Source organism: Ammospiza caudacuta, chromosome 8, assembly GCF_027887145.1.
Source record: "Ammospiza caudacuta isolate bAmmCau1 chromosome 8, bAmmCau1.pri, whole genome shotgun sequence".
Taxonomy (NCBI): domain Eukaryota; kingdom Metazoa; phylum Chordata; class Aves; order Passeriformes; family Passerellidae; genus Ammospiza; species Ammospiza caudacuta.
The window spans coordinates 33,234,378-33,247,019 of record NC_080600.1 but is presented as its reverse complement, the minus strand read 5'-3'; the positions used below and the strand labels follow the sequence as shown (position 1 = coordinate 33,247,019).

Here is a 12,642-nt window from a genome sequence, read left to right as displayed (position 1 = left end):
CAGCACAATCCCACCCTGAGGAGGGGAAGGGAGAGGGAAATGCAGATCTCGTCTTCCTGGCATCCAGTGATAGGATGCACTGGCATGGTTCAAAAGTGTGACAGTGAAGGTGCTGACTGAGCATGAGGAAGCATTTCTCTACTGAAATAGTCTATTTTATTTTATTTTATTTTATTTTATTTTATTTTATTTTCACAAAGAACCTCTTCCCTGAGCACCATGAGCCCATCTGAGGCTCCAGTTCCTCACCCAGGCTGTGTTGCATGACGGGAGCAGTGCAATATTAGTCCCCAAAAGGGAGAGTAACTCTTCACTCAGTTCTTTTCAACTTTCCCTGTCCTGGTTTTGGCTGGGATAGAGTTAATTTTCTTGTCCATAGCTGGTACGGGGCTGTGGTTTGGATTCAGTATAAGAATAATGTTGGTAAGACACTGATGTTTTAGTTTTTGCTAAGCAGTGCTTATCCTAAGTCAAGGACTTTCCAGTTTCCCATGCTCTGCCAGGGAGCAGATGCACAAGAAGACAGGGGGGTGGCCAGGATAGCTGGCTTGGACTAGCCAGAAGGATATCCCATACCCTGGAACATCATGCATTAACTGGGGGCCGTTGGCTAGAAGGGGCCAGTTGCTGCTGGGGGATGGGCTGGGCATTGGGCAGGATGGAGTGAACAATTTTATTGTGCAGCACCTGTGTTTCTTGGGCTTTATTCCTCTTTCTCATTATTATTGTAACAACAACAACAACAACAACAATTGACTTTGTTTCAATTATTAAATAGCTCTTATCTCAGCCTGTGGGTTTTACCTTTTCTCAATTCTCCTCCCAGTCCCACTGAGGAGGGTGGGAGTGAGTGAGTGGTTGCATGTCTGGGGTTAAACCACAACATTCTCTCAACGTGTATTTTTCATGCATGATCAAACATTATTATCAGCTTCTGTTGTCTTTGCTTCTACTTGCAGAGTAATTGCCTAGAAAGAGAGGGAGCTTAAGACAGCCTACCCTGTAAGGAAGAAAGGGGGAACTTCTTACACCTACTATAAGGTGGAGGGAAGTAGCAACAAATGAGCAGATGTAAGGTAGTGATAGAGACTGAGTTAAGGCAGCATATTGTTGGTTTCTGTGTGCATGTCCAAGTCCTGAGAGGTTCTGGTCGTGGTCAGCATGTGGGCTGTCATAGCTCCAAATTTTATAGCAAGGGTTATTCTGAAATATATAGAGAGGTTTTCTTACCTACTTGGTGTGTGAGGAGTTAGAAAATGTGAAACAAGCCTCACTCATTTAAATAGCAAAAAACATCTGAAGCTAGGATAGCCTTTTATTTATGAATGATCAGTCCATCAACTGCAGAACTGAAAAGCTGCTCTCTCTCTCTTAATTAGGAGAAGCACCTTTTAATCAGCCAGTACAGTGCTGACAGATGTGGTGCCTGAAAAGAGGCACTGAGGAGGAGGCCTGAATGAGTGACTGAAGCATGCTGCAATGCTTGTGGTTTCAGAGCTCTAAGAGGAAGGGTCTCTGTTGTTGTTCAGGCACTCTAATTATGTGGCTTCCCAATAGAAAGGCCTAAATTTGCCTTGTATCTCTATTGCTCAGTGTCATCAGTCAGCCAAAGTGCTCTGCCTTCAAAGTAAGTTGTTTCAAGGCCAGGCAATGTGTGAACAAGTGCATGTGCACCGTGTTACAAAGTTCACCCAAGGTGCTGTTGGCTACATGAAATAAATACTTAAGAAGCAGATTTGACTTGGAACTGTCATGGCAAACAGATTTACATGGGTATATTCTTCCACACCCTTTCCTGAATCACATCTCAGCTGCTCTCTTGCTGCTCTGGTATGTGTGTTTTGTGGTACCAGGCACAGTGAGCACTTAATCATTTTACAAGCAGCCAAATACAAATTACTAAGCCAATTAACAAATACTTTCATTTAAAGGATTTCTGCTGCAGCTTGACTCTGTTCATCTGCACACAGGATAGAGCTCTCAGTTAAAAAAGTAATTCAACCTCTACTCAATAGTGTAAATGACACTTCAGCACAGGTTTACATGCTGTGCCCCAACTTTGGGTGCAAGTTATTCTCCTAACTAGGGCATAAACTAATGGTCCAGGAGATCTTCTCCTGGTTGTGCTGCAGATATGTTCTGTGATGTTGGCTAAATTGCTCAATCTATGCTTTGAATTTAAATGAGAGTGGTGCATCTTTTTCTCTCTTCTCTGTATATCCAGATGGCAAATTCTTTAAGCCTAGGTTTAATAGAGCAGGACAGACTTCACAGAAGCTTACTTTGTATATCTGAGCTGGGGAATAGTAACCCACTGCAGTCAGAGGTGACAGAGAGGATCTGCCCTCAGTTTGTTTGAACAGGCACTGGCTGGGAATCAATTTCCAGAGGATCCATCATCAACCCACTCTGTCTTAGAGCAACAAAACCTCATCCTTGCCTGAAACTTCAGGGCATTACTGTTTAACATGGGCATTTTCAAAAAGGCACTGATGTTTATGAAAAATAAGGTTAGTTGTAATAATAATTAGTAGTTTGAGGCATAATGTCATTTGTAGCAGAGTACTCAAGAGTGTTGGCATTTGCTCTGGAGATGGCTGAAATGCAGCCAAATCTGGGGTAAAACAAAATCTGGGTTTAATACTGTGAAGTTGTGTGACCTTTTAGGACAGAAATTAAGAAGGCTGTCCTATCTCTCCAAATTTGTGCACCAGCTTTTTATACAGAAGCAGGAGGATATTGGAATTTCCTGGCTGTACCAGGCCATTGCTCTTCTGGCCTAGTCCAGGGGGTTCAGTTTAGGAGGGAAAGGAATTAACCAGCATTCACTTACAAGAGAAGAGGGGAGGGAAAGAAAAAGACAGAAAAAAAAAGACCCGGAAGGTACCTCATGCATTCATGTGGAGATCTCAGTGTTCTTATATACTTCTTAATCATACTCCTTCAGCTGCTCTAAATTATAGTTCAGCAAGGTATTAAACAGACATAACTTCAAACACAAACAGAAAAGAAGGACACAAATGGGGCAATTCTAGCTACACTAAACCATGCCTGTCATTCAGAGATCTTGCTCATTCTTGGACTGAAATTGCAGTTAAAATGCAATTCATAAAAATGGCACTGTCTGATTCAGCAGATGTTTTCCTTTGGCATTTTACTCCTGGTACAGCTTTACATAACAAGAATGGTTAAAAGAGCATGTTATTAATTATGGATTAGTCAGTTCTAGCTGGGCAGGTCAGCTGGAGTCAGGAGGGGTCTGATAGGCTGGTTTGCCTAGAGGTGTTTGTATTGCTGCTGTAAGATGTGAGAAGGATCAAACAAACAAAGAGAAACTGCCAGCGCCTGTACAGACACCAGGTGAGGCAAGCTGATAAAAAACATGGGGAAGCCCTCCTTTCTGTAAGAAAGCCCCAAGGTCAGGCTTAGAGAGCTAAGGTTAGTATAAAGCATTTGGAAGATCATTGTGCTCTTCACATTAGCATTATTATGTTCCTGCCTGGTTCAGGTCTCAGCCACCCGAGTGGCTTTGCCCAGGTGCTACACAGAAGTCACTGAGAGAACAGACTGGCTTTATTGAAATGGACTCTATCCCTGTCTGCATCTGTTTTGGCTGAGTGGAATGAAAATTGTGTCCTTTGGATATGTCTCTTTCATTAAAGATATTTTGGTTGAATTTGCTCTGCAGTGCTTCCAGGGAAGAAAAAAAAAACCCTAATATTAAAACTTATTACCTAGTCAAACTGTCCAGCTTTTTGCAAGCCTAGAACAAGGAGCTGAAATCTGCATTATAAGACTTCCAAAATCAATGCATTTAAATAGCATGCTTAACAACAGGAGAGAAACTTCAAGTCCCTAGTTATGAGAACTTTTTTCCTGAGGGTACTGTAAGATTGGAGGCCTTTCCCGGCAGAAGGCCTATTCCGTGATATCTCATGTCCTAGAGTTGCATTAATATTTTGGTGTGAGAAGGTATGTGGTGTTCCAAGGGAGTGGTCAGATCTGTCACTGGATGAGAATTTAGCTTCATTTTGAAATTTTAGCTGTGTGTAGCTGTACTGCTTCTGGTCTGCTGCATACACCTTTATTTAAGTCTGGTGCTAAAGAGTTAACAATTTTGGGGGGGAAAGTATGCAGCCCTTTGAGACAGAATAGGGTTTCAGACTGTACAAAAGAACTGCTGGATCTTCAGTGACAGAACTAGGAGAAAGGATGGAGATTTCCTCTGTGTCTGTATACTTCTCTGTGTACTTACAGGAGGTATAATAATCACTGATACATTTTCTTCAGACACTGCTATTGGGTCTCATTCCTCTCTGAGTAACAAATTCCAGTACAGAATACAATGGTGCAAGTCAACAGCAAGTCAGAGCTATATCAGCTGAAGATTTGGTATCAGGAGTTCAACATCCCAAGTTCCCCATCATCCTTGTCCCCATCCTTCTTTATTAACAGTCAGCAGCGTTTGAGAGGTCTTGATTTATTTATAGAACTGAGACAAGTACAACTCCATGCTTATGGCTTAGATGGTACACAAGTGATACATAACAGGAGAAGGAAAAATTGCCCAAGCCTTGTTGCAGTCATTGTGACCCAAATATGAATCTTTCACTAGAGAAGTTTGAATTACTTTTTTTGCCTGGTCAGGTTGTGCTGCTGTACTGACCCTACAGAAGGCCCTTCAGAAGAGTCCTTAGGACCATTTCATCACTACAGGATCTTTTCTCTCTGGTAACTGGCCTAGGACTGGAACTTGCATTTTCACTAGGTGGGGGAATGTCTGTATACTCGCATTTCTAGAGCAGATGAACCTATATCATCAAAGCTGCACTTTCTGCCACTTAAACAGAGCCACTTCCAGAAGTATGGTTCAATTCACCATGTATGACATAAATGTGTGCTCTCTGGAAGATTGTGGTGATGTTGGAAAAGGATTACAGCTCTTTAGACCTTGTGACAGATGGTATACAAAAATATGAAGTTAGATGTGGCCAAAAGCCTCAAGCACACAGTCCATTCCGTATGGCTTAATATATCAGCTGATTCCTGGTGACTGCATTGTCTTAGCAAGCAAAAATGTGAGATAAGTCATGTTAACTAAGCCTTATCTGTAGATGTTTATGCAAATATGTGTTGCCTCCTATTTGTGATGGAATATGAACATTTAGAAGGGTGACAGGAACTCAGCTGATATATGGTACCTCATGCTACAGTGACTTCTGTCAGAAATTCCCTTGCTTTGCCCGTGAAGAGACAATGACAGGAGGATTGGGAATATCTGCAGTCACTGCCTTGATTTCCCTGCTGATTTTCTGTGCAGAGAGATTCCACTGAGAAGTATCTGCTCTCTTCTCTTCCACGAAGTCTTGAATGGGAATTCCCACAAGAACAGGCTTGGGGGAGCATAGTAGGAAGTCAGCTCTGCTCCAGCTGGCTTCTGTCCAATCCCAGTTTTCTCAGAATTCAGTGAAAAACATGACTGCAGCCCATACGGACCTCAACTAAAGCCTGCTGAGAGTTTGCAAATGGCCCTTTGTGGCTGGGATTTCACTGTGGTTCTTCAGTATGGATTCTGGAATATTTAATGCTAGGACCTGCTCAGAACTTTGTTACCAGGTTCACTAAGATACTGATAAACAAGTCAGTGAACAAGCATATAACTGCTTTTGTATTCTGTGGAGAGGAGTCCAGGAAAACCTTTTGTTTGTAGACATGAATGACCAAAAACTCTTACTTGCTTTAATTATTCTCCCTTCCTTCCTTGGTAGCCTAATAGTTTGTAATTTTTCTGCTTGTTCATGCAGGAACTACCTCTTCAGACTTAGTCTACACAACGTTTCTCTTATTCAGGTATGTTCACTTTTTATTCTCTTATTTTATTTGACTTGTTAATGAAAGTTCTGTAATATTTGATGTACATTTTCAGAAGCCTATATAGTGTAAATTTGCCCAAAGTGGTGCATCAGAACCAAATGCTTGTTTCCACTCCAGTAGTAATGCTGGGGGAAGGGTTCTGCTGCACTTGCCCACTTGGATAGTGCTGTCTGGTTTTGATTCTCAAGTATTTGGGTGGTAATGGCGTCTGCCAAAAATTTGGCATCTTAAAGAAGAAAGCATGTAGTGTGACTGATACAGGCTTAAACAAAACAATCAGTAGAAATCCTTGGCTTTCTTTAGAGATGTCAGTAACATGCTGGAGAAGGTTTTACTCTTCTCATCCATCTTCATTTTAGCTCTTGCAGGCCTTTGTGAACATGGATTGTTGAGGAGCTGTGTGTTGCTAAATGCATTACTAAAACCATGATTGGACTTGCAAGCATTCAAGAGGCAAAAGGGGTTGAAAAATGCATGTTACCATTGCCTTTACCAAGAAAGAGCAGCTGAAGTTTGAAAGCACTTGAAAATATCCAGCATTATTAGGACTTTACTCTCACTGCACCAAATCTGGAATTGAAGGATGCAGCAAAAAATTGTTAATGAAAACACCAGCTTCTTATCTTTAAACAAATTAACACTTATGCTCTGGGATACTTACCATCTTCTATAGTTGCTGGATCACCAAAGAAGCATTCAGCATTTTTTCAGACAGGCTGAGAGGCCTTGCTCCTGTACCTGACCACACAAAGAAGCCATTAGAGTAGCATTGCCAGCCATTCTGATGTGCACAAGCCTTTTGCTGTTAGTAAGAGTTACAAGTAGAGCTGGAGAGAAGAAAAGATGTTTAATGGTTGTAAAATGCATTGAATCTTTCTTTAAAAGGAAAACAAAGTGCAGAGTTACCAATGACAACAATAAAGAGTTAGAGAAGCTGCTACTCCCATTTGGCAGTGCCTTCCCTTTTGCAGAGCTGCATTAGCATGGCTGGAAGGTTTCCAGTGAGCACACAGGAGAGGGAAGTTCATAGTCATGAGAGGTGTCTCTGTTATCACACTGCCTGACACAGCCTCTGCTGCTTGTCAGGGATCCCCTTCCACAAAACCCAATTGTGAATCTCCCTCACACACTTCTGAAGCCAGGCTTGGCCCTCTTCAGTGCAGTGAGTTTCCTTTTCTACGCTGCAAAACATGGGAAGCCTCCTTCTATGGCACTGGAGGCTGCTGTGGGATCTCCGGTTAACATAATGAGCTTAGTCCGCTCCTGCTTTCTGGGTGTATCCGGTTACTTTGCCAAGACTTTTTGCATGACAAAGAGAGCATGGAATTATGTTGACACACGTGTTGGGAATGATGGAAGTGATTGTTTCCCAACCTAATGGTTGCCTAAGTAGCTGCTTGGCTTGACTCCATAAAGCTCATGATGCTTTTTAAAGGCGCCACCTTCCCTCTACCATGCATCATTTTAAAGGTCAGATCTGAAAGTGAGACAAGAAATGCAAGGAACTTGCATTTAGTTCTATAGGGGTGAGAGTGCACTTCAAGAAATAATCACAATGTCAATTTGCATTTTGTATCTCCTCTTTGCTTTTAAATAAAATACAGTGTGGATCTTTCCAGGCCTGCATTGGGATAGTTTTTCATCTCGAGATTGTATTCTGATTTATTTCTGCTCATGAAACCTCATTGTCATCCTGCCAGTGGTGCTAAATCTGCTTCACGGTGCAGGTTTGTGCTGACAGGTATCTGCTCCCTTGCATTTGTACTTCCACAAAGTGAGGGCAGAAACATGAGGAGCAGGGACTATGGAGAGAGACATCAGGATATGCTGGCTGTGGCACAAAGCCTGGCAGTGAGAGAAATGTACCCCTCTAAGCATGGTTTGATGAAGTATAAAGCTGTTTTTTCCTAAATGTTCTTGTGCTGTATCCTGAGGCTGCACAGTTCCTGTGGGAAAGAGGCATGCCACGTGGTTTAGATAGGAAGTTACTGTCTTAGAATTGCAGTATACTAAAAGACAAAATGTAGTATTAACTAGGAAATTGTCGATTAAGAATTGTGTAAAAAAGACAGCATTACCCTATAGAAGGATTTTGATTTCAGGGGAGTGAAAGAAGAGAGGTCAATTTTGGGACGTGTCAGCTCTTGGCCCTCTTTATAATAAGGGGTCAATTCTCTTATCTCTCATTTGCTCTACCATGAGATGATGTTTCCTCCTCACTAAGAATTTTCTTTTGGTTCTGCTGAGATTGTTTCTCCAAGGCACTAATCTTTTACATGAGAACTAGTAGGTGGAGTGGAGGAGAATGAAACAGAACAAGCTCATTTCCTGCTCCACAGAACCAAATGTCCAAACTTCTCAGAGATTTTTCCTTCTCCTCTCTTTGTTTCCAACATGTGTTCCAGAAATTTCATTTGGAACCCTTGAAGCTTTTCACCAAATGAGTTTTAGTTGCATGAGAACTTTTGTGGTGGTTAATACTTTTGTGAAAAGCATTTCTGGCTGATCTTCTTCTTCATATCCATAAGGAAGTTATGGCCCAGGTATTTTGGGGATAATTTGTGATTTTGTCTACCTCTTTTACTTGCCAAAATTGAAGCACCTTGTTAAAGAATTACTGAAAATCAGCATCTTGAGGTGAGGTATCCAAAAGCACCTGTTAATATTGGAAACTTTGGCACGTAGCATTCAAATTCTTGCAGCAGTCAAAAAGCACCATTTAAAAATGGATACTCTTCCCATAATTTTTAGCACTTCTTTTAAACAAAATCTGTTTCATGTCTGTTTTTAAAGATTGTCTTATATGTATTGTAAACTCTTGTTACTAGACATTTAATAGAACATTTCTTTTAAATGATGCGCACCTGGAGAGCATGCTGGTTAATTTATGGATGGATCTGAAACAAGGCTAGCTCCTAATCTGCAGCTTTCATGGTGAGGCCATAGAAAAGTCAGTTTTATACTGGAGTTGGTAATTAATAGAGTAGGTGGAAGAGTCATTTTAAAAACATAAGCCTTTAAGCAAAATTTTTAAAATTCATAGTACTGATTGGGATTTCTTAGCAAGGAATGCTATTCTGGTGTGTGTGTTAAAAGCAGGCTATTTGGCTGGCCTTTCATAAATCACAGTACAGTGCCTACCCCCTGCTCACTGTGATTTTACCTGGATTCTTAGTTCTCAATTAAACTGAGTAGGAAATTGTTTTTGCAACCTTTTTGAGATACAAAGACTTCCAATCTTTTTGCACTTAGATGAAAACAAGCCTCTGACATTTTTCTAAAATCTGATGGAGAATGAGATAGACATGTGGTTAATTGGCATGCAAATACTCTGGGTCAAGTTATTTTCTGAAGCATCAAAAGAGAACATTTACATGTGCATTTCTCTCATCTCAAACAATTGTTCTTGTTTGTTCGGGGCGTCCTTTTGCCCCTTCCCCTTTCCCTTCCTCTTTCCCTTTCCTTTTCATTTTCATTTTTCTTTCCTCTTCTTTTCCTTTCCTTTTCCCTTCTCTATGGATCTAAGGTGTCCTTCTGGACTCTCATCTGGTAAGTGTAAGAGAAAATGTTGGAATTTCATAAAATATTTTGGTTTCAATTGTTTCTTTGAATGGAAGATCTCTTATAAAAAAAGTTTTTAAGTAGCCTTGTGAAGTCTGAATGCTGGTTTGTCGGGCTAGTAGTGTTTCAAATATTTAAAATACTTCAACAGTTTGTACTGTATTTTAACAGACTGTGAAAGAATAAATAAGTGCACCAATTGCAAAACTGTTTGGAAGACATAAGTTATTTCACCTAAGAAAAAAAATTGAGATCAAAATATGCTTTAGTTGACAAGTCAATATTTTTTTCCTAAGGACAAAAATGGAAGTGTGGATTAAGCACAGAGAGAGAGTATGTGAGTTACCCAGTAGTCATAAACCTGCATTAGGAAGGATTGCCTGTGGAGTTTCACGCTGTCCAGTACCACCTAGGTCTACAATTACAGATCTACTGGTACCCCACTGCAAAACACAAAAATGCTACAGAACACTCAACTTCATTTGCTTCTGAAATTTGGCTTCACATTTCTGAATAAGATCCCCTATATTTACAGGGGCACTTTGGATAGTGCTACCCAGTCACTAGGGCAAAACAGGTACTTATCAGTCCCACTGAAGCATAAGACTTAAAACCAAGCTTAAAGCAATGTATCAATATACTGAGACATTATCAGCTCTTAAATCATGATCTGAACCTTACTGAAATAAATTTCTTTCTACTGATATTGTTGGGGTTTTGGAATAAGTATTTTTCAAACCTGAAATAGAGACAAAACATTTCCATGGTGTCCTGTGACAAATAAACTGCAGCCACCTACCCATTGCATTTCTGATAAGGATGGTTTTACTCCAGTTTTTCTTCCCTCATTTTAAAAAGCAGTAACATCTCTGCTACAGAGATGAAGCTCTTAAAACTGCACAGCTGCTCCTGAAGACACACTTCCCTCCCTGCTATTCCCTGAAGGGATCTTTAGCTCTGTGGCATAATCACTGGTAAATCAACAGCATGTATCAACAAACTGTAGTTAATAATAATAAAACTTGCCTATCAGTCCTCAATATGTCACATAGCAACAAACGGAACAGGTTTTGTCTTTTGCACTTTGAATCAAACCAAGCATTAAATGCATTATTTTCTACTTATTTAGGGCTCAGTAGTGCCACGCTTATGTCTGCTGATGAGAAACATGCTCTGTAAGTGTATAGAAGTGTGAGGAGAGGTGGCAGAGTTTAACTTGGTTTCTCTCTATAGTTGAATAAAATATGGTAAACAAAATCAACAGGGAACAGTGAGTAATATAGTTTACAGCACAAGTTGTCACTCAAGTAATCTTTCCTAGTGAAAATACTTCACTGAGAAATATTAAGGATTCAGAATATGTTCATAAAGCCCTGGCACTTATCAGAAAACTTGCAAATGTTAGAAAAATCTTCCATCCACAAGAGTTGCTGGATAGGCACCAGATCGGGCTTGGAGGGCCAAATTTGTGCTGCTGGCTCTGCCCATGGATGCCTGAGGTAAAGTTAACCTGCCCAGGTTGTCTGCCTGGTGTTTAACATGTGCAATAGGGCTGCAGCACTCCTCTATAAAGTGCTGTGGCGGTTGCCAGTAGAAGAGAGGTAAAAGTACTGTATTTCAGATTTCCTTGCAGAAACATCCTTGAGCCAGAGCTGTTCCTATTTTTCAAAATATCCTTTCAAAGATCATGAGAAAATTAGGCATTGACATTGCAGCACAAGCCCAGGGCTGGCCCAGCCCAGCTGTGCTGAAGGTATTTATTTCTCCAATCTAGTTGCAATGTGAGATTATCGTCCAATTTAACATCCAGTTTGGGAAGTAATTTTGGGAAAGCGTAAGAATACTTTGCCTATTTTTATGTACCATTGAGTTGCCTGACAGGAGCTCTATTTTGAAATGTTCAGGAATAAGCTTCACTTTTCAGAAGCAGTTTATTGTTTGTTTCTTGCAGATTCCCAGATCTGTGTTTGAATTATGTGGCACATATTTCTAGATACAAAGTTTTATTTCTTTATTTTCAGGCCAGTGCAGTTCCCTCATTTAAAAACATAATCAAAAGACCTCTACTAGAGCAGATGCAGTCTTTAATATGTGGCTCATAGCTGAGTCCTGGTTGTCACATATTTTATCAGTATGAAACATTTTTTATTAACAGATTAACATATAAATCTATTCATAAATCACCTTCCAAAGCTGCACCTAAAACCTCTCACTCTCAGCCTAGAGGTTTAAAGCTATTCCATAATAAAGCTTATATTGGCTGGAAAAACTTTCTGGTAAATTCAGCTATTTATTCTTATGGTTTAGGGTCCCCAAATAAAATCTACTCCCTGAATATTGCCTTCCTTAAAATGACTGGTCAGGAGGTAGATTGCAGCTTTCAGGTGCAAGTCATCCTTCTCAAGATTTATGTAAGAGAGAAATTTCTACGTGGAGTGAGAGATGAGGGACAAAAATAATGCATGTCAGACTGAAGGTGACAGTGTCTGAAGGCCACACCTCATCCTTCAAGGACACACTTCTCCAGCTCCTCACTGAAGGGAACTCTACTCTGTGATGGGCTGCAGCATCTGCTCTTGGGAACCAAAGTTCTGCTGATGTTACTCATCAGCTGAAATTCAGAGAGCAGAGAAAGCAAATCTCTTCTCACAGTCCATAGTGTTGAGTGATTTCTGAACACAATATCCCCTCTGTCTAAGAGAACCCAGCTCATGAGTCCATTTATAACCAGCAAAGCTTTTAAGCCCAGGTTTAGCTTTAAATAAATACCAGTTTTCTTTTGAGAATTCTCTGAGTTAAGAACATACTGCATGCTCTAGTGAGTAAAAATGTTTCAATATGCACATTCATAGGTCTGCTAAACTGTCTCATAGTCTACAGTCTAGTCATGATCAATTTAATTGCTGTCTAAAGTGAGTATTTAGGCATAGTATAGGAAGTTCTTATATATATATTTAGACATCTATTTTTATATATGTACCCATACATGGGAGGATCATATACATAGGGTATAGCACCCCTATAGAGGAGGTCCAGGAGCTGTACCTGTTTGGGTTTGTACTTTAAGCAGGGCAGCCCTCCTGGAGTGAGTGAAGGCCATGGAGCTGATTTGCATCCAGAGGGGAGCTACCCTGTTCTGCTCACACAGTAAAGTGAGGTTTACATGATGGATGTCAGCTGTGGATTGCCAGCCTGCTTCCCTGGGTA

At 40.6% G+C, this 12,642-nt stretch overlaps 1 protein-coding gene across 1 annotated transcript in view; it reads left to right on the top strand.

Moving 5' to 3' along the window:
* SEMA5B (semaphorin 5B) overlaps positions 1-12,642 on the top strand; it is a 177,171-nt gene that overhangs the window by 73,266 nt on the left and 91,263 nt on the right. The window contains exon 4 of the mRNA XM_058809538.1: positions 5,805-5,850. Within this exon, the coding sequence (XP_058665521.1) occupies positions 5,805-5,850 (46 nt within the window). The remainder of the gene's footprint in view (positions 1-5,804; positions 5,851-12,642) is intronic.